This window comes from Nyctibius grandis, chromosome 8 (assembly GCF_013368605.1).
Source record: "Nyctibius grandis isolate bNycGra1 chromosome 8, bNycGra1.pri, whole genome shotgun sequence".
Lineage (NCBI taxonomy): Eukaryota > Metazoa > Chordata > Aves > Nyctibiiformes > Nyctibiidae > Nyctibius > Nyctibius grandis.
The window spans coordinates 3806426-3829343 of NC_090665.1; the positions used below are offsets into that span (position 1 = coordinate 3806426).

Here is a 22918-nt window from a genome sequence, read left to right on the forward strand (position 1 = left end):
TCACTTTATTTTTGTCAGTGAGCTCTGAATGGTTTTCACTCTGCTGTGGTATCACCATTTAGCAGAGAGGTTCTTTTGTAATGTTAAGTCATATTTTGATTTGTCCACAAAGAAAAATTTTCTCTGATAAGTCTCTTGAAAATGGTTTTAGGCATCATTTACCTTCCTAATGAGTGTTGTAAACACTAACTGTATCACATGCTAGCTTAGGTTGTCTAAAGCTTTCACTGTATTTAGTTGCTCTGTTTGTAAACAGATCAGGTTACCATGTTGTGTATTTCTCTAGAGGAAAAGTAAAAAGAAATAAATTATAAGAACCCCAACTCACTAAGAGATTCAGAGGCTGAAACACAATTTTATCTACAGTCCTCAGTAGCTACCTCCTCCAGACAGCCTTCCTGGAAGGCCCCAGACAGACAAATATTTGTTCTGCTTGGCTGAAGATGTTCATAGAGATATTGCTCCCTGAGAGGAAGCATACACTAATTTCACCTGAGCAATGTGTTATTGCTCTTAATTGTCTCTTCAGTTGCAGCTGGCTTCCCTCTGACCTGCTCTGAGACAAGCTCAGCAAGCTTGTTTGTTCAGAGCTCACCCTGTAGAGGATTTCCCACTCCTCCCTGTTGAGTGGGGCAGCAGGATGGTGGCCTCTCGGTACCCAGCCTGCCTCCCTCCTGCTCTCCGCAGGGTAGCAGCAACCCCACCACTCATAGACACTTAGTAAGGCAATTTCTTCCTTGGTGCCTTCTGTAGGTTGCCACCAGACTGGCATCCCGCTGGCACATGTCTCATTAGCTGAACAGGTTGCCCACTGAGATTAATGAAAAGTTATGATTATGCCACTGTACCCTCTGCTTCCCCATGCAGTACAAATTGAAATCAAATGGAGACCTGTTCCTCCTAGGTGTGACTTTATTGACTTCACCTGGGCTGGAACCACTGCTGCTCATTTTCAATTTGGCCCTTTTCTTTTCAACAGCTGGTTTAAAGGGAGGAGAGAGAGTCAATGCGAATCATTTTTATTAGCTTTTGTGATTCCGTGTAGCTATCAGGCAGTACTGGTTTTTCATGGGATGGCATTTTACGTGTGTTACCATGGGCACAAGGTAACAGTGAGGGGGAACGGCCTTAGAGCGAATGCAACAGCAACAATAACCCTGGTCTCTCTCACATTTTCTACTTTCTGCTTTTTCTGTAGCATTGCAAGTTTTGGTTTTGTTGTCTCCTATATACATTTTTCTGCCAGGTTAAAGGGAGCAAGACAGCACAGGGCAGAGAAATCCAAGGTTCAGGCAAAATGAACAAAAGGGTGAGAAGACATCAATTGGGCTATGGTATCAACACTCGATCTCTGTGAGTAAGGGGCTGGAAGCAGAATTATGTGGTTTACAACAGAAGCAAAGATATCAAACTAATGACTAGTATCACAGGCTAAGCTGCCACTGCACCCCAAGTAAGCATGCCTACTTGCCATAGTGAAGCTACAGGTAGATTAAAAACAATGATAAGATGGCAAGGGCTCCTGGATAACATCATTGTGGAGTAATCCCGCTGACTTCAGAGGAGTCACAACGGGGATATCATATGCTTTGAGGGAACGCCACAAGATTTGTATCTTAAAAATTTATCACAGTTTTAAGATTGCTTTATTAGTGGTTGTGTCACGTAGAACACCTCCATTAATCATGACAGCACTAAACAACATACCCAGTCAAAATACCTTTATTTATCTAATGCAAATGGATGAACCTTCCCCCTGCCCCAGGTGGAAGGAAACATTTTGCTGTTTTCCATCTTTTCCACTTGGACAGAAGGGCAGTCCTAATTAGCAGGAGAGCTGACGAGGAGCACCAGGCACGTCTGTGCTGCCTCAGCCCTCCGGAGCACCGCTCGCTGCAGAGGGGTGGGAAGTGTTTGCGGCATTAGTCAGGCAAACGTATCCACATGTCTCACATAACTTCTAAAGGCCACGACGCATGATATTTATACCTGTGTTCATTTTCTCATTGCAACACAACAACTGCCAGGTTAATATCAATTTTGGGCAGTGGCGTGGTCCCCAGGGGGAGGATGGTGTAGCGACAGTGCATGTTTGTGTAAGGCTGTGCTTGGATGGTATGACTGGGAGCTTAACAGATACTTTCCAGCCCAGTCCTATTAAAAAGAAGAGCAGCTTTTACTGTTAACTACCGGTTGAATCTTCTCAAACCCTCAAATGATTTGGTTTAATGCTGGTTTCTTCATACCAAGCTACTAGTTTCAGATGACTCACTGTTAAGTAGACACCAGAGAGGGCCGCGAGGTTGAAGACTCAAAGTCCTTAACCTCAGGAGCAGTCCTAGCTATTGGAACAAAGCAAATGAACCTATTCTGGAAACTTTCCTTAGAAAGGTTAGCAAGGGAAAGAATGAAGAAATATCTGTAACACCTGTAAAAAAAGCCTGTTAATTATAAAAATATCCCCAGAAGCATTAATTACTGTATAAGCTTTCCATTCAGAGATTGAGGCCTGTATAAATCTGAAAGGCTCTCACTGCATGAACACGTGGATTGCCTTTGATGCAATATCAAATTGGGTCCACCTATGTATGATTCAGTATAATTAATTTATTCTTAGATTTTTGAAATTCAGACAGTTATCCAGAACATTTTCCCAAGTCAGCTAATTATCTACCACCTACTAAAATTATTTGATGGACTCTCTGGATGAAATCTTTACATTATGACAAAATATTTTACATTAAATTGTACACTTTGAGGCTTTTGTTATTAGAAACTGCAAAAGCAAAGACGAGATGACAAGGACACTTTTCTGTCCATTATCCAAAGTTTATGAATTGGCCCACTTAGAATGACAAGATAAGGGGAAGTGTCACCCCTAAGTAAGTGAATTGGAAAGCTGACACGCTATCACTTCACAAATACATATATTACTTTTGATGTCACTACTGCTACCAGTTGGTGCTCTTTGTACCTGATACCACACAAAGTTACCTCGCTAGTTTTTGTTTAATTGAGGCAGCTCTTCAGAGTATTCCTTAATAGAAGTTAATCACTAACCATCTTACGTATTGAACGGATAGACCCTCTGTACAAATGCACTGCCACACTTAATATTTTATTTCAAAATGTTCTCTTAAGCTCTTCATCATCTCAGCCTAATGGGAAAGACAGCAGCTATCTAATTTATCAGCTGAAAAGAGCGAGTGGTGCCATTTATAATAACTAAGCTGTAAAAACTACTATACTGAAAGGTGAGAACTCAGGCAGGAGGATTGTCAGCCTGTGCCATATTGGGTTATTGGAAAGCATCCATGATTATCTGTTTCGTACACTAAGCTTCCTTGCAGCCTCGTGGCATCAGCATTCTCAAGGTATCAGGCCCGTGCTCCCGTGGCACCATGAAGAACTGGGGAATTTAGAAAGAAAAACTTGGTCACATTTAAAAAGGTTTGTTTATTTATTAGAATTTGATTCTTGCAAGAAAATAGTAACCAGTTTCTGAGAATCTGTAGTAATTAAACCTTCTCATTTACTATGATGCAAAATCATTGGTCCTGGTTCTGCAACATTTGAGCCTTACTCAGATTCCCACTGTAATGAGTGAAAGGACTCATATGACTCACGGATCACACGCAAATTCATAATCTATAAAGTGCCTCCAAGCCACAGCAAAAGGAAACTGCTTTGCAAGTTGTATTGTAGATAAATATTATTTCTTCTGCTGATCCTTGAAGAAACCCTGTAGGATCCAGCTGGCACACATTTTAACTGACAGAAATTGGAGAAGGACCTTTGCAGCTAGGCTTTCTTACACCTTCACAGGCTAAATAAAGCTCAGGATATTCCTTCCAGATTCCAGCTTGGTGACAGCAGTTGTGTGTTTAAATGTCTTAAACTATAAATTATTGTGGTACGCACTATTGCAACCGATATCAGTTTCAGGAAATGAAGCAACAAGCTGTTGCTTCTTTTTTGGTCTTACTGTGTTCTGCTCAAAACAGCCTCATGAAGCACCCATCAAGCTGAAATGATTCTTACTTGTGCATATCTTGGTACTTATTTGTGAATTCCTGCTATATATAAGGATTGACATGGTAAGTCTTAAGGTATTGGCCATAAATAATATAGTATTTGAGAAATTTAGAAGCAGGATGTTCTGCCTTAGCTCTTTGGGCATGCTTGCAATGTATTTAGGAGCTCAGTGCCTCAAATTCCTGGCTCCTGGATTGGAGTCTGCTCTGGTATCAAGAGTAATGATGAGCTGGATCAGCCAAGCCAGAGCTAATGAGCCCTTCAGACTCTGGCTGTGTATTTCTGACCTCCTGGGCCCATGCTGGCACTCCTGCATTTAGCTCTCCTCCACTGTGTAAATGTTCCAGCAAAGCTTGGTGTTATTTCAGGAACCCCTGCCCCAAACTCCACCACCTTTACAGCATGTGGTGAGTTGTGATTATCATACAAGGTCTGGAACAGCAGTCCCACCACTCTGTCTAAGAATCAATAGCAGTAGAAACCTGAAAGTGAGTTAAAATGTCTTTTCCTGAGCAACTGGTAAAGTTAAGTATGACCTAACCTTTCTCTGAAATTAGCTCTAATTAATAATGAAGTTCCACGTTGATTTAAATGAGAGCAATGTTGTCCCGATATCCACTGGCTCCCCCTGAGTGAGGACTATCAGACCTGTATCTCTTGTCCTCTCAGCAAGTCTATACTACAGTCCTAAAGCCCTGACAGTCAGAGATCTCTCAATATCAACATCCCAAATATATGCACGTTCTGCACAGTTTTGAAGAGGATGCGAAGAAGAGACTGAGACTGTGCTGAATCTCACAGCTTTCTCATCACAGAGCATTATTTCTGGCCAAAGATCAGAAAGCAAGCTCTGAAAATGGAAAGAGCCTGTGATGCTGGAGGCTGCCACAGTCAGAAGAGTGACTGGCAAGAGGAAAAGATAAAAACCCAACGACCCAAAACCAGCAAATAATCTTCAACTTAATGATATGACTTCAAGAAGACAAAAGATTTGAAGTTAAACTGAATTCAGGGAAATGGATGAAATTTTGAGATTAATGTGGAGATAATTTCAGACCACCAAAAAAATATATTTTAACCTGTTTAAGAAATACTTATCGCTTGCTCAGTGTGATGATCACAGTCACACTAAGCTGAATGTGACAAGTGTCTAATATAACATACCTACAACATATAGTTGTAGTCATTTACACATTTCAATTATGTTGTGATAAAGCAGTAAAGAATTTTCAAACGCATTTTATTCCTTCTGCTTAACATGCCTTGCATATGATGTGTTATTTTGCATGGCGTTTGAAGACCAGTCCAGCACTTTTTGAGATGAATCAACTTACTAGTTAGGGGTTGATCCAAATCCAAACAAATGGAACAGATTGATTGACTTCAAAAACTTTGGATCAGGTCCCAGCTGGAGAAATACCTGTAGCTGTTTACAAAAGAAGCTTCTCTCCTCCTGGCCAGAATTCACAATGATTATTTCATACCTTCTCCAGGACTCCAGGTTCTGGTGTGAATATTCACAGTTTGTGTTTACATCACTTTTGAACAGACATGAGAGAGGCAACACTATGGCTTAGTCCTCCTTTATTCTAAAGGAACATTTTTGCCTTTTTTTTCAATGCTCCTGTAAAGTATTTTGTAAGATCCTTATGCCCTTTCATATAGTATCAATTTTAGCTTTCAAGGACCACTTTTCAACGCTGTTATTTTTTTACACTCTTGGCTGCAGCAAGAAATCAAATGGAACTATAGTTTTTAGTCTTACTTGTAGAGGTTGAATAGGGCTATTTGGAAATGGAAGAAGTTGCTGATCCATATTGAGACCTGGGAGGAGGAAGTAACTTCCATAGAAAGTAGGTAAAAGAATAAGTAGATAGGAAAGCATATGTCACTTGCCCTTTCACTCATCCTCTGAAACTGTCTTATCTCCTCTACAATCTCACTTCTCCTTCTCATGACCTGGTAAAATATAAACTTACATAGTATCTCAACCAAAATTGCTCGCTGGGACAAACCTAAAGAGAGTGCGTAAATGAAGAGAAAAATGTTTTTCTTGCCATGGAACTATTAATACTGTGTTTTAAATTCCCAGTGGCTTTGGTAAAGTTTGTCAGCCCAGTTGGTTGTGAGAAAGAGTAAATACTGTACTCATATGTATATGATTGCTGTTTCCATCTCTTGCTTTCTCTCCCAATAGAGCTCATGCCAGACACTCAGAAATTGTTAGATAAATGGATTCAGTGCTTTCCTTATCTCTAGAGACCAAATTTTCAATACAGACTGTGTAGCAGATACTATACGAGGATATAATATTTGAGATTTGTTTTCAATTGTAATTGCTCTAATCATGATTTCTTTTCAGGATGGATGCTCCACATAGCCCTGCATCAAATAAAATCATCTAGATTCATTGTGTCCTGATGGACTCCATCATAGTAGCATTTTTCTTAATATTTTCCACTACTGCCACTGGTTTATTTCTGTGAATGATAGGAAGTGCATGAGTCACAGACTTCAACCACCATGTAATCTAGGCCAAACTGAGCAGTCCTATAAATGAAATCATTAGGTAGCTTTCAGTAGCGTATGTATGTGTTATTGCTTCATCTGAAACAGAACCACTGATACTTCATGACGGGAAATGTGAATAAGAAGCTGTGGTGTTCATAACCACCCCCCCCAAAGATATTTAAAAATTAAAAAAAAAAAAGATGAAGTTATTTTCTTTGTTATAAATTCATTGTAGGTTTGACATTTACAAGTGGAAGTTACACGTAACTTTCTTCGATAAACACATTCACATTATGTCCCGGCACATTATAACATCCTCTGAGTCTGATTTGAACTACACCAAGAGGGAGATCTCCAAATGTCAACATTGGACTGAGTCATGAAAGGCATGCTCTCAAGAAGAAGTAGTATGTAAAGAGGGGAGGATATCGGAGCCTATTCAAAGTCCTTCTCTTTCAAAATCGAGAGGGCTTTTGTGGAAATTATAGTACGCAGACTACTTCATACCTAGGAAAAAACAACTGTTAAACCTCTAAGCATTTCCAGTTGTATAGAAAATTGGAGGCTACTCCTTGAGAGCACCATGGTGAATAACATTCATGAGAGGCAGATATTTAAAGCTTCATTAGTTAAAATAAAAATCACAGTATTTGAACAGCAGCTCCAGTAGAAAAAGGACCTCTCTGGTGTAATTTTGAGGCAATACTCTTTAGAGTTTGTATTGTATGAAATTAGGAAGTTGCCTTATGTTCCCTCAAGGAAAGGTGGAGAACACAGATGGTGGTCAGAGATGTCTGGGAAAGCAGACAATAGCAGCTTTTAACTTCACATCTGCACTAGCATATAATTGTGTAACATCACTAACTGTAAGCATGAAATGCCTGATTTCTACTTATGGAACTCCTAGATTTGCAGGGACAGAATCTCACAAATCCTGTGACTAAATTGCTAGCTACATTTACCCACAACTGACTTCTCTTGCAGCTGATTGAAAAAAAATTAAAACCCATATTGAGCTACCTTCAAAAATGTGGTGTTAGGTAACCTCTGCTGCTCCTCATTTCCTCTTTTCTCCCCTTTGCCACTTCCCTGAAACAAGCCAATCTCTTGCATTGGGGAGTAAATTAAAATGTGTACTGAAAGGTTTCCATTCTTCATGTGAAATTTCTCAGTAGGACTTCAGATTAATGTTCCAGAACCACCTGGAAAAATGGGGTTTGCAGACCTTTTAAACTTCAATTTCTGTCTTTTGATGATGGAACAAGGACTAAACTGCAGAAAAGCAGCACGGAAGAAGAGTGCCCCTAAAAAGAGGAGTAACTGTGGGTGAACACTAATTAGAATTTCACAGTGACTTTTTCAACCATGTGTTTACATGCCTCCAAAAGTTATGATATAGGGAAATAATCCCTAATCCTAGATTATCTCTGAAGTGTATTGCTCTTATATGTCAATCTGCCTTACACATAATTCATAAATTCATGCATGTATTTCCTTCATTTCATAGTTCACAGATTCTTTCACCCCCCAAAATGGTTAGCAAGTCTCTCAGACATTTTCTTCTTTTATCTTTCCATCTCTTTTTGTTCTTTCTCTCTTCTTTATGTCTTTTCTTGTTCACCTAACCTCTTGCACCAGCTAGTTAGCATTTCCCTCTCTTTTTTTTTCTCATCTTCATTACTTGTGTACTTTCTATCTGTCACGGTTTAAAGCTGGGCCAGTTATTAAACCTGTGGCAGATGCCCTCTGTTATCCCCCCCCCCTTCCCCCAAAGGGAAAGGGAAAGGGAAAAGGGAGAGAGACTTCCGGGTTGGAAAGTTAAAACAGTTTTAATAAACTATAATAATGAAAAAGAGTATAATAATAATAATAGAAATAATCAAATATATACAAATATATATACAAAACCAAGATTGAGCTCCCCTGAAGTCAGCCACGTCACCACCGGCACTGCAGGGCAGGCTCCGGGAAGGCCCAGCCTGGGCCCAGCAACGGTCGAGAGCTGGATTCAGGGATGCACGGATCGGGATCGGGGGCAGCAGGAAAACAGACGGAGTCCTCCTTGGACACCGGCCATAGCAGAAAGGCGCGAGACCCTCGTGATCCCCCCCCTTTATACCGAGAATGACGTGTGTGGGATGGAATACCCTCGTTGGTCAATTTTGGGTCACCTGCCCTGTCTGCTCCCCACTGCAGCTGCAACCCCCCTTTGGCTCTTCACTTGTAAGCAGTGAGGAATTCAGCAGTGACCTTGGTTTCTCTAAGAATAAGTACAGCAAGAGCCTTACTGCACAACATCCCTACCGGTGCCTCAGCGATAACTACAAACTTCGGGCGTTATCAGTCTTGGAGGCAGACACTGTCTGCAAACATGCAGTTAGTTTCAGAAAGTGCAGTTACTTAGAGGAGACTTAGCTGAAAGCAAAAATCACTGAAAGGAAAATCGGCCTGGTTTAGGCCAAACCAGGACACTATCAAACACTAAATTATTTCCATTCAGGCTTCTTATTCCCACTCCCACATTTGAGGTAGCAATCATACCATGATTTTATTTCAACTCTTGAAACAGTTGTATCACTTAATTCCTCTCCTTTCCCCAAAGCATGTCCGTATAGACTCTTTGCTGGGTTCTGGGAACAGCAGGGAACCATGTCCAGTATAGGGTCTTCTACACATCTCTGTTGCAAGAACGGGAAAAGCCACATCCAAGATATTTCCCTCTTTTCTTTTACAGGGTCAGCTAAAGGCAGCACAGCTCTACAAAAACCCACCTCAAAGAGATTCACTTTCTCATTTCTTTTCTTGTGCCTGTGCATGCACATTTGTGTGTCTCTGCCTCTGACTGCAGACACAGGGAATTCACCTTTCTCAGTCCCAGGACTGTGCATTATCACTGGTGGGTTTGATTCACGGCCTTTGACAATTGTATTTAAAGCTTACCCTTTTCTATAAAGCATTGCCAGTGTTAGATTCAAGGCAAACCTTTGTATTATAGTTTTAGGTTTTAGTTTTATGTCTCATTCAATTACTCCTACAATATTTGGACATTTCCTTAACAGATGTTCTCATCTCATGTTTGAAAATAATAGTTTGACTCATCTGTTGTAGGGAATAAAAACTGTACGGATGGAATTGCATTTGCTGCACATACGGAAATTAACAAGCCATCTTGCAATTTTGCAATATTTGTAATAATATTAAACCAATCTAAACAATTTGTACCCCAGACCTATTTTCAAAAGATGACTGAATCGAATACTCCTGTTTTCAATTTTGCAATTCAATGACAGCTTGTCAGCTTGCAAGCCAGAAAGAGATGACTGCCAAATGTGAGTCTCTGGTTGCTGATTTTTTTCCATGAAGCATTATTTCCAAATAGATTGCTAAAAAGATGTTTCCATTACTCCTTCTGAATATAACAATATGTATGGACGCTGGAAAGATGATGAGTCACTTTAAGAACCCAAAAACCAAAAGTGAAGGTGGAGAAATAGGGGCAAGTTTCCTAAATTTTGACCTTTTTTTGTTCATGACTATGATTTCCACAATTTTTTTCATGGCTCAGAAATAATTCTAACATGGGAAGGGAAGACTTTCCTTTCCGTATATGGTTTTGTATTTTTAGAAACCTCTCTCATGCCTCGTTTATACTCCTTCGGTTTTTCACCTCACATGTGGAAATGTGATGTTCTGGATTCTTGACTTGATCCAGTCAAATCACTAGTTAAGATGACAAATTATTCTAGATAAATCTGAGATACCAGAAGCAGCAGCCTCAGGGAAAGCCTCCTCTTGGTCCCACTGAGCTACAGCTCCGGTGTGTTTGAAGACCCTGTGAGGACCAGCACCATGTCTCACCTGCGTAGATCAAACCCAGGCACCTGCCTCTGTCCTTGTGAACATGGGCTAATCTCAGGAAGAAATACAACCCACATTAAATTTCTTACCATGAAATGGCTTAGTGGTACGTAAAACTTCCCAGTTTCTGAAGAATCAGAAAATTAAAAGTAGATGGAGATTTTATTTTCTTTTTTCCCCCAGTATATTCAATCCATTCCATACATAGAGTATATAGGTCCCTGGTTCAATCTGCTGTTTGGACTCTATATGAGGCTGTTGTTTTTATTCTCACTGTTCTGAAACTACTCTCTATAAACATGTTGTGATAAGTTGGTAACAAAAGCACTGAAATTTATTATGTCTACCAGTGGAACAGCAGGGAGAGGCAACAATAACCAGGCAAAGTGCTTCAGAGCTTTAGTGGGACAATCAAAGCCTCACAAATTCCCCTAAAACATAGGAAGGAATATTTCAAAGGCTTCACTTTATAGAAAAAGCTGCAAAGATTTGTTTCAGCAGTTGTAAAACTGGCAGTGAGACAAGTTTTGCCAGTTTCCTTTTATCCGAAACATTTTTCACAAAGCCTTAAAAATATTATCTTTCTATGTTCCACTACATTCTTATTTGAGTTTTCATCTCATCTGATTTGTCTGTCTCCTTGTCACTTTACGTCACTCATGTATAAAGAATTCAGTTACCAAATATAACGAATAAAGTAACGCATAAAGCATAACCTAGCAACCACTGATTTGGGATGCCATATATCTTTTCATGATAAATAAAATTTCCTCTAACTAGAGTTAGCAGAGCATTCTGCTGGTCATGATTGATAGTACCTGTTAGTGTCACTTGCTTACTTTCAAAAGCTTTCTGAAGAATCACAAAAATGCAGAAGAGAAATGAATTTTAAAAGTGTTTAAAAAGAGAAATTTAAATTCTTTCACCATGGATATCACTTAAAATGAAGTGTGCCAGAAGGATTCAGGAGGAGGCCACTGAAAACTAACAATATTGTTAAAATTAACTTATACACAAACATAACCACACTAAGCCTGATCCAGCCCCTTCCATATATCACACTATAGTTTCCTGCTGAATACAATTTGGCCACATCTCTTTGCCTAATTTGGATAATGTCTGGAATTTTATCAAATTATTTTAAGGCTAATAATTAATATTCAACTGCCAATGTTCTTAAGTACAAGGATCAGCTGAGGAGACCCTAGGTCAGGGTAAATGGAGGAATTTTAAATCAAAGTCTAAATCAAGAACATTGATTTTGGAATCTGTTCTTTCCTTTAACCCAAATATTTTATTATACTTGATGTATTCAGACAGAACCAGTAATAACCGTCTGTCTTCCCTCACTGGTAGAACAGAGACTTTTTGAGGGTGTGATGAAAATAGTGTTCTTTCAAAGCTCAAATACATGCAAAATAGTATTTTATGAAATTATGCTAATAGCACTAGGAACGGCTGGGATACTTAGTCAACCTTATTTGATGCCAAAAGATCAGTCATTAAAAATTGTAGTGATAATGAAACAGCAGAAGCATTCAAGTGATGGATAAGGGATTGCCACACCTGGAAGCTTTTTTGTGTACATTGAATCCAATTTTAAAGTGAAAGGGTCATTGGAAGATATGTGTTCATCTGCCAGCAGACTTCAGATACCAGCATGGCAGGGAGACTAGAAATGCCCAGGACTGGAGGGCAGAGGCACTTCAGCCACGCCGGGAAGGGCAGGAACTGGATGCACATCTCACAGAATAAAAGACACATTATTGGAGGGATGCTCTTCTAAACACTGTGAGTCAGGGCATGGTATTTTTGTCCACATGTAGCACATCCTTGCAAGAGTCTAACAGATAGTCTGTACCACTGATTACTTAGATCTGCTCTTGAAATAAAGCATACATATATTTCCGAGGGGAAGAGATGTTGAGAGTGTATAACTGAAGGGTAAGTTCCCACGCTGCCAGTCTCCTTAGACACAGCTCCATGGTGGGTGCTTACCTGTGTCCTGTGATCTATCTACAAGCATTAGGGTTTGCATTAGCTAGAAATAATCCAGAGTGCTGATCCTAAACACCGCTACCAGGAATCTTATGGGCCTCACAGTCTGTCCTTTCTTCAAGCTGCTCCATTTTAACTGCTTGAACAGTCAGACCCTGAGGTAATTTACTTTTTTTTTCCATTCTTCTCAGACTATGTGATATGAAGTAACATTATTTATATGGGTAAATACTGCAGACAGCAGCATGTCCCTATGTGCAGTAACAGAGGTAGTTACGGTATCCATTATTCCCAGGGGTTCCCAAGCCATCAAATCCTGTTCTGGATAATGAACCTGCAGGAAATCTCATGACTGAAAAGCAGTGGCTTATTGTCAAAGATGACTGTTTCAGCAGGGTCTTCACAGATGTTACAGACCATGTAAATATATGGCAGATTCCTAAAAATAACACTATTCTCTTGGGTACTGAAGAGAAATGTTGGTGTATAATGCCAGCATCTAACTTCAAGTCTCACAGGCAAAATGTCTGTTCCCTTCTCCTACTGAATTATCTACATTACCCAGTCCCCATTCATACTCAAAAATAGAAAATCTTTACCCCTGTTATTTTTCCAGCAAAAATGGTCAGTTATCACTGATACTTATTTTTAGTAAGGTTGTGAATTAAGAAGTGCCTAGAGACTTGGAAAATTGCATCAGCTATTGATGGGGGTGGTGCTTGAGTGGGAAACCCTTGGACTGGCTGACAGTCTCCTTTTGTTTACTGAGAAATGTAGAAATCAAGAATTTCACATACACTCTTTGCATCCTTTGAAGGAGGCACTTGTCGTTTTCTAACATTTTTTCTTTTGTTCTTACATGACATTAGGTATTTCTAAGAAACAGAATATGCTCCTACAGGGCATGCCTTTGACTTTTCATATCACCATTTTTATTCCTACTCCTCATGTGAGAATGAAAAATAGATATTATTAGGGTCAAAGTATGGGCTTGAAGACCCCTCGCGAGAAACTGCTCTGCATGTGGTGAGCTGAGCTGCCTCTCGGTCCCTCTCAACCAGAAAGCACCAGGAGAAAACTGATTTCTTTTAGGTTTTGTTGACTCTTACCTCCTTTCCTCTGCAGGCTACTCTTCCCTCCCTGGTGCTTTTGTACTTCTGCACATTAGAATATTAGGTCAAATGCCCTCACTAAAAATTGTGCTGTACAATATTTCTGATTTTCATCTTTTTACTTGATTTTCTCCTCCTCTACTGGAGACATCAATGGTAAAGTAATTTTCCCCTCAGATTGTTTGCCCTTTGATCATGTCGGAGATTACTATAAACATTATGTCAAACAGGGCTTCCCCAGTTCTTTATAAATGTTTACTGTGCGCTCAAAGGTGCCAGGAAAACAAGGATCACCTTTTACTTATGGAATTATTAACAATTTTTGTTATTTCCCTGCTCATTGTACACTATGAATAATGTGTTACAGAGCCTTATGGGTTTGTGTTCTGGATGATGAGGAAAGTGTCACTTAATGGGTTAATACTGATCTGATCTTTTACTGTTACATAAATTGCATGATTGTATTGTTTACCCCAATAGAGATGTTTTTGATACTTGTGGTGGAGGCAGAGGGAGGGATTATTTGCTGTTTGCTGTGGAAACCACTTGAAATTCAATCTGTAGGCTAATCTAATTATAGTGCAAATGATAATCAGACTAGATGACGGGACTGTCTTCTATAAACTTAAACCTGAATGTACCTTATGTTGTCTAATTTTAGTGAGCTACAGTGACAGGGACAGTGTACTGTACTTTGCACAGAGGTTATTGATATTTTTATATATATACACATTAAAATTATATGCATATATACATAAAAAATAAACATATATATAAAAAAATCCAGTGGAAACCAATAGTTCATAGAAATGTAAATATTGTTCTAAAAAATGTAATATAGACCTGAATTTCTCTTTCCTTACTAAGAAACAGTTCTGTTTAATGGAAAGATCCGCTATCTCTGGTATAAGATCCTGATTGCAAACTCCTGTAGGGCAGCTTGTAAAGCTGCAGTATGTAATAAGGAGCCTTCACTCAGTTTGCTCTCCACTAAGGGACTAATGACACCAGCTTCAAAGCCATGTTGTCATAGCATGTCTTCATGGTGCAGGAATTGTTACCAAGCTTTACCTGACCTCATTGTGCAGATTTCGTCTTGGGAATCTATCAATCAGATGCATTTTTGGCATTGATAAATGAACCGCACAGCTCAATTCCAGAACATACACCCCTGCTGAATGTTTTTCTCTGTGCTACAGTCTTTCACACCAAATTCATATGGGATGGTGTCACCAGCCTTCAAGTAAAGAGGGAAGCAGGAAGAGATCATACATTGAATTTTAGATTACATTTTACAAGAATAAAACCTGTATTAAACCATCATGCGTTGATGAGTATAGCTATTTGTATAGTCATTTTCTGAGTTTTAATATGCTCATCACTTATGGTAAAAAAGATATTACAGGCTCCAACATATAAAGGGGATAGAACTTGTCAATGTAATTAATATTCCTACATATCAAGGCAGGCAATCCATCACACCTATTGATATGCAAATCTCTTAAAAAATGGATGCATATAAAAGTAAGCTCTTAGTTCCCCCTGGAGCGTAATGTGAAGGGAGTACGCAGGGCTCGGGCAGCGGCCAGGCTGCCCGCGGGTTGGTGCCAGCCACCAAGTGCTGCGTGTTTCAGAGCCGAAGCAGAGTCGCTGCAGAAGGGGGGACCGTGGGACTGGGGCGGATCGCAGAGCCACTGCGCACACGCAGGCACAGCAGCTCCCAGCCAACACCACGGCCAAGGCAAATAGTACTTTCCTCAAATAAGTAAATGGGAATATCAGCTTGAACTAGAGGGGATGAATGACATCTGTAATTAGGACTCTTTGGGGACAATAGTATTTAATTCCAACAAGGAAAGTTCCAACAAGGTGTTGATGAATCACAGTTTTAAAGAAGGTACATAGTTATTATTTAAGGACTTGAAAAAATGCATTGTATTGAAAGACTCAAGAATATAAAACATTTTATTTAACCAAGAAAAAAAGGGATTAAGGGTTATCTGAGTAGAGCCTAGAATTCTCTCTATGTGGAACACAAATCATAATATAAAACGTAGAAATTGTCAAACAAAATATAGTGCCTGGAAAAGATAGAAATAGAACGGGCAAATTCAGACCAGGCACAAAACTTCATTTTATAACAGTAGCCATTTTAAGTGTAATTAAGCTTTAGAATGACCTACTAACCTTTGTTCTGGATTTCTCATCACTGGAAATGTTTAAGTCCTACCTGTGTTTTGTGTTACCTACAAAGCTATGTGGACTAAACGAGCACAGTGGTCTCCTCTGATTTCTAATCTATTAAGAAAAATAATTAGTTCCTGTTCCAAAGCTGATTTCAGTTTTTAAAAATCCACGTGTACTTCACAAATCAAAAGAAAAGTCCACCATGGAAGTAAGATTAAGGCAGGATTTTAAAATTTAAGTAAATTAAACATTTTTAAAGTGTGAATTAAGTGTTTGTACATTTTCACAGGTACAGATTTTTATATATATAATTGTCTCAGGAGAGAGCACAAACTGAGCTTCTGAGAAGACAAGATACCTCCCCATCCCATCAGGATTGCAGCCTTGAGACTAATTGTACATGACTGTGGTAGCGGCTGTTTTTCTTACGGCACTGAAATGTTTTCATTTCAAAGTGAATATTGCATTGAGAGAGCCCCACAACCCCGCCGTGCAGAGCGAGGGCTGTCTCATTTTCTTGGACTCCAGCTAAATACACTGAATGAGGGGCTGTATTTAATCCATTTCAAACATCCAAATGAAATATGCTTATTTACTTCTTATACAGGCTAGGACATATTTCACGTAAAGATGAGTCTAATGGAAATAGCAAGTGATTTGTCATCAGTTTCAGTGAAACCCAGGATTATACTTACAGTACACATGGGAAGACAGGCTTTCTGAAAAGAAAGTGCTCCAATCCCAATCACTTCATCATGTGAACATAATATACCTCCATATTATACACCTGCAGTTTCTGAGCAAATTACTTCTTAAAGCAAATTGGCCCTTTTGCTCTTACTTCTGTCGGAAGTTCAAATTTCCCAGTATTTGAAATATTTTGTTTCTAAAACTTGAAACCATTACCATCCTTTGTAACAACTGCTGCCATGGCAAAAAAACATTTTGCATTTGCTTTTATGGGTGGGTACACACTGTTTTCTTAAGCTTATCCAATACAATGACTATGCATCAAGAGTTTATTTTACTAAGGCGGTGTTTTTATCAGAACTAAAACAGGAATTCAGAATAGGCGAACAATTAATCCTTCCTCATCATTCTCACCAGGCTTCAAATTACCTCCGAAACAGTTCAGCTTCTTCCACCTATGAAACAGCAAGCATCTGACCAATCAAACACACTTCCACAGTAAACTTACCCAGTTTTTGCAAAAGTTGCCCAGTATCTCAGCATAGACCGGCTTAAGATTTCTTCAGCTTTGGTGTAATTCACTCTTCTTTCTAGGGGCAACCCAAACACAAACTCGATCTCATAACCATGCATTACTCCCATCCACTCTGGCCAAGGGAGCTTTGAGGATCGATGTTCAAAGAAATAAAAGAACGCGTTGTGTCCTAGTTGTGCAAATTTTTTGGTGAATTCCACTGCAGGACATATTATATTGTAGTCACCAACAATATCATCCATAGCATCACGGTAATATTCTGGCTTTTGCTCATTTTCCCAATCTGTGTACTGAAAAATGATCGATTCTATTGCAAGTTGGCTTGCTTCTGGGAAGCACACAGGTAAAGCTGCTTCAAATTCTGTTTTATTGATCAAGCCATCACTATCCTTGCTGAAGCCAGGGACTCCATATGCTAGAAATGATGATCCTTCATCTTTATTAACACCAACTAAGATCTGTGTTTGTTTGAAAAGGCCATTCTCAATCAACGTTTCTGGCATGTCTGAGAGAAAATCACCATCCACAGTTGGGCAAAAATATATTCGTATAAGAGGGTCATATGTTACAACAAAAGCTTCATTCACCAGTATATCCTTTGGGTCCTTGTCTTGGAGGCAGAGAATTATCTCTGTCTCATTGCTGGTGGGACATTGGAGTTGTTTGGCTAAAGCCACTGTTCTGTTTCTGGCTTCAGATGCTGTTATTGCAGCCCAAGGGGCATTTGCAGATCCACTTTGCATGATGGCTCTTGTGAATAAAGGATGGCTTTTAGGAGAAAGGATATGGTAGCTGACAGAAGCTGAGCCAGCACTCTCTCCAAATATAGTCACACTTTTTGGGTTGCCTCCAAATGCTGCTATGTTCTCCTGGACCCACTGAAGTGCCAATCTTTGATCAAATAAACCTGCATTTCCAGGAGCTTCCTGGTTTCCTGGCAAAGCCAAAAATCCTAATGCACCAGTCCTGTAGTTCATGGAGACTACAATAACTCTTTCTACCCTGGCCAGAAACTTGCCATCATAGACCGGTAGGGAAGATGACCCTCCCTCAAAGCCACCACCATATATCCACACCATGACAGTTGCATTCTTGGGTTTGGGAGAAGGAATCCATACATTAAGGTATAAGCAGTCTTCACTTAGGTTAGTTTTTGGATTCCACATCTCTGATCCAGGAAATCCCGGGTAAGTTGTATCTATAAGCTGGTAACAAGAGTTTGCATGTTTCGTGGCATCCCAAACATCTGACCACTTCTCGCGAGGTTCTGGTTTTTGAAATCTCAGTCTACCAATGGGTGGCTGTCCGTAAGGTATTCCAAGGAAAGCTGTCACTGTTCCCCCCAGTACCTGCAGGTTCGTCCCTCTGACTCTGCCTTTCTTGGTTGTAATGATGTTGTCTTCAGGCATTACTTTCCTGATGAAAACATACAGGAGAAGAAGCCACATAAAAAATCTAGTATAGAGACTTGTGCCCTTTGTCCAAATCATGATGCCTGAAACACAGCAAAAAAGAAATTCAGAATTAGTATTGCAGTGTATTAGTACCAGAACCAAACCTGTTTACTCAAAAAGGGCGTAGGTCATCCCAAGGGCATTGAAAATAAGATGGTGCTGCTGCACAAAGCTTAGCAGTTTTTAACCATAAGTTCATGTTAGTTGTGTTGCAAAGACTGTTTAGTATTTGGTACAGAGCTTCAGAAACACTCTGTCTCTAAAAAAAAAAATAGAACTGAAGAAGCCAGACCAGAGAAGGTAAAGTCATATAAGCAGACTCTGACTACTTCAGTTAGCAGATGACCTAACCACTTGCATTTCCACTGGCACACTGAACAGGGTATTTTATGATCTGTGACGGAAAATGCCATGCCCAACTAGCCATTATTCTGTTAGAGGTTACTTTGGTAATTTGTATTCTCAAATCAATAGAGTGATAACAAACATCACTAGGCACAGATTTTTCCACACATGAACATGCATCCCATGAACACTGAAAAGGAGCTTGCAGCCAAGTTTTAATCCAAGGATTTCCAAGTCCACATAAGTTTTCAACTACATGCTTGTGCCACAGTAGATGCCTGGGCTGAAACAAGCCCTTGAGATAGCACTGCTATAAACTCAAAGCACTGGGTGATTTCACTGTCCTACTCATATGTCTTAAGATCTGAAGGTGTTTTAACAAGTGAAGTACTTGAAATGCCTCTGAACTGACTGTCAGTTTGTCACCTCCTGAGGGCAACTGCTTACAGAGTTACATCAAGACCTAAATGAAACATTTCTTTCAAGATCTTTTTTGTCTAAAGTAACTTAACCAAGCTTACAACCATCATAGTCATGAGAAGTAGTCATACTTCTGCTACTTAGAATGAACATTAAAATGTTAAAAAGCCAAGAATTTTTTAATATATGTAGTTGGTGCTTAATAATTCAAGTATGGCCTCGTCTTTGCTTCCTGAGAACTCTTCAAAGTGATAATTAATATCTTAAGCTAAGGGTATAGATGCTGATTATGTACCACTTTTAAGCATACTAATAATCCTATTTATCCCAACCTTTTCAAATGCTCTATCTTCCAGCAGTATCTTCCCCTTGAAAGTGAAAAGTCAGAAGAAGGCTATTTGCATAAACCCATTTCTATGGCTTACATATTTGAAAATGGTCAACAAAGCTTCTTTCTATTTTTCGCTTGTTGCCCAGTCGTACATAGCGTACTCTGTCCTGCCACTTTAAACAGGCCATTCTTTGTTAATGAGAAGCACTTGTGTCCTTAAAAGGAATGAGGCTAATTTCTGTGGAAAGTACAGCTGTGGCCTAATCTGAGCTCCTCCTGCTTGTTTGCGTGTTCTGGGAAATCAACTAAGAAAATGCAGGGGGAAAAAAGGACGATTTTGCGCAGAGAGGTTCCTAACTTTGAGATGGCATCAAAGGAGCAGGGAAGAATCTTCAGAGACAACATTTTTAGCATTCATGTAAACAGATAGAAAACAGACACATTTTAGAAAACAGGAACATTTGTTATTGAAAAAAAAAAGATAAGGTGGCGAATGGGGGCAATAGACTTCAGAGTTGGTCTAACACTCCACTAGCCTGCAGCTTGATTTAGAGTAACCTGCAAATGCTCCCATGTATGCTAAACTTCAGAGGTGTGAGTAGTCAATCTGGATGATTCACGTGGTCCAGCAACTTCCTAGCAGTTTGGGTAAGCAGAGGCTCGCTCCAGCAGCCTGCAGTGCCCGCCCAGGAGGCTCACATCATTTAGTGGCATTCAACTCCCCTCTCTATGGGCCAGTCACTTTTTTTCCATTCATTCCTGTAATAAAATCTTTTAAGAGCTGCGTGAGATAAGTTATGTAAAGATTAGCTTAGGGCTAAGCTCTTTCACCCTATCTCACAGTTAACTAAGGCAACTGGGGTGGCTGTGAGAAATGTTAATAGTAAGGATCTAGTTGGGTGTGTGTTCACCCAGTGCACAGCACTGTGAGATGTGAGAAGTAATTTCTATAAGTCTGTTGTTTCACTGACACTGTCTTTTTTCACATATTCACTTTTAACATTCCACCCAGGACTGAACCACAACAACAAGCTGGAGATAATAAGAGATTTCAAACATCATCATTATGAAGAAGAGAAAATGACACTAACAAAAGCAAGAGACATTAAAGTTCCTAAAGCTTTTAATATCTAAACAGTAATTAAAATTAATTCCCCTCTGCACTTTCCTGTTAATTAAAAAGGAATGGGATGGGAGGAAAACACTAGCATTACAAAACACAGAGGCATAACTTTTGAACCTAAGAAGTTTTAGACAAGAACTTTAGCAATAAAAAAACAAACAAACAAAAAATCAGTTCTGTACCTTTTTAATTAGCTCTGCAAAAGAACAGGTGGCATTTTAAAGAAAAAGTTTGAAATAGATCAAGCTTGAAAAACACAGAAGTTTTGTACTACTGAATGAGAGGACTTGACTAGTCTCAAGTTACTCTCCTAATATTAACAAAAGTAGCAAGTGACAGAGGATGATTATTACACCTTGAACATAAGGCAAATATTACTTTTAATATGGTTTTTAATGCTACATTAAAACAAACTCAACAACGTAAAGCACACTGAGCAAAACAAACATTACATGTTTATTACCGTGAGAGTAAAAGGATCAGAAGATTGCTTTAGCTCATCAACCTTAACCGAGCAGAGATATATCATATAATGCATTTGCATACTCTAAAAAGCTGCTTCCATAGTAGTTTCCTCCAGCAAAAGTTAAACAGACTACACTTCTGTGTTCTTATTCAGCAAGGGAGCACAATTTATTTCAATGACTGTTTCCTCTCCTTGCAAATCTTTACCCAGCCAAAAAATCTATACACAAGTCTATATAATCACAATTTAAATAGAAAAGATGGTAGAATTAGTAAGTGATTTCTAGCTCAGCTTAATTTACTTAGCCCAGGATCCCTTGAATAATACCAAGGTCTGATACACACGGCTGCTTACTCGTTCCATTTACAGAGCAGAGTGAGTTTTCCCAAGAGAGCAACAAATGGGCAGAGCGTAACACTTTAAAAGATCCCAATCCCCGTGCAAATGAAGCTGAACTGTAAATTATCCTGACAGACAGAGAAGTGTAAATAGAGAATCACTTACCCCACTTCTATTACAAGAACTACAAAGTTTTAAAGAGTCAGGATCTTTGAATACTTCAGGGAAAATGCAGTATGCAGCTGCTGCTTTAAGCCCGTAAATTGGACAGTACTGACATTATAATCAACTGTTTCTGACACAAAGCTCGCGAGAGTTGGCAGCAGCAACTTGATCTGCAGGCAGCCGTTCCTTACTATCTGACATCTGCTCAAAGGCTAATGGTACAGTTGTGGAAATGCCACAGAGAGAAACCCGTTTTGGAGAAAAGCAGGCATGAGATTTTACAGGAAAAGGAAGATGCAGTGATTTGTTCATCACATAGGGCAATGATTTTGTAATTTATAAAGATAAACAGAATTATAAATGTAATAAAATCCTGCCTTTCTTTCCTTCAGCTTGCTTAGAGCACTGATCTCACCTGTACTTTTTGCTGTTGTTCAGATCAAGATTACAACAGTTTTAAAGTGCCTAAAACTTTTCTTTTCACTGTAAGATAAGTAGTTTTTTTTTGTTTTAAGCAACTGTAGCAGATATAAAAGGAAAGTCCTCTGCACAGACATGTCAACAACTGGGAAGCATCAGCTATATTACTTGACTCATGACCATCTGTAGGCTTCTGTAGAAATCTCCACTGTCTTCTGATGACAGGGTTAAAAATGACACCCATATGATGTCACATGCTGTTTTCTCTCTCTTAGGTTTCAAATAGAAAATCACCCATGCTGCTTGGTACACCTGATATCCTCCTTTTGCCTGAACCTCTTAAGCATTGTTTCCACCAGAGTTCAGCACTGCAGGTGCAAAGCCAGTCTAAACCGCAGGTCGGAGGTGTCAGGGTTGCAGTGCAGCTGGGGACATGTCCCACGATGCAGAGGGATTTTAAAATTGCAAATATTTTGAGGTACAAATGAAGGCAGAATAGAGAAGAGCAGTGGAGAAGATAAATTACATGCAACCCCCTTACAAAATGTCTTGTTAAACCCACATCCCTGAGCCACCACATGAAACCAGAGGGTCACCTCTTGGAGGTGGGGCTGCTGGCCCCCAGCAGCACCTGCTATCTAGCTCTGCTCTGAAAAAAGCAACTTTTCCACAATTTAAGGTTTTCTTCTAGCGAGAACCTTTGCTTCCCCCGTTAGAGCTGAAGACAATTACTTTCCCTCTGTTTAATAATCACACTACAGCTCTGTTTCAATTACACAAAAGCAATATTTGGCAATGCATAGAACAGGAATAAAGCAGAAATAAAAAGTTAAGTATGAAGTTTATAGACCTTAACAGGGAGACTACAAATGATTTTTAAAAGCTAGCATGTGAAATAGTGTTTTAATAGAGAAGAGCTCAAGAAAACA

The 22918-nt window shown here is 39.4% G+C and overlaps 1 protein-coding gene across 3 annotated transcripts in view; it reads right to left on the minus strand.

The window, feature by feature from the left end:
- The window catches only part of BCHE (butyrylcholinesterase), a 49811-nt gene extending 28166 nt beyond the window's left edge, over nt 1-21645 (minus strand). For all 3 annotated transcript variants that reach the window (XM_068406636.1, XM_068406635.1, XM_068406634.1), the window contains exons 1-2: nt 21570-21645; nt 16900-18421 (exon numbers count right to left, since the gene is read on the minus strand). In XM_068406636.1, coding sequence (XP_068262737.1) covers nt 16900-18416 — 1517 coding nt within the window. In that variant the 5' untranslated portion in view covers nt 18417-18421; nt 21570-21645. The remainder of the gene's footprint in view (nt 1-16899; nt 18422-21569) is intronic.
- Nucleotides 21646-22918: the final 1273 nt, after the last annotated feature.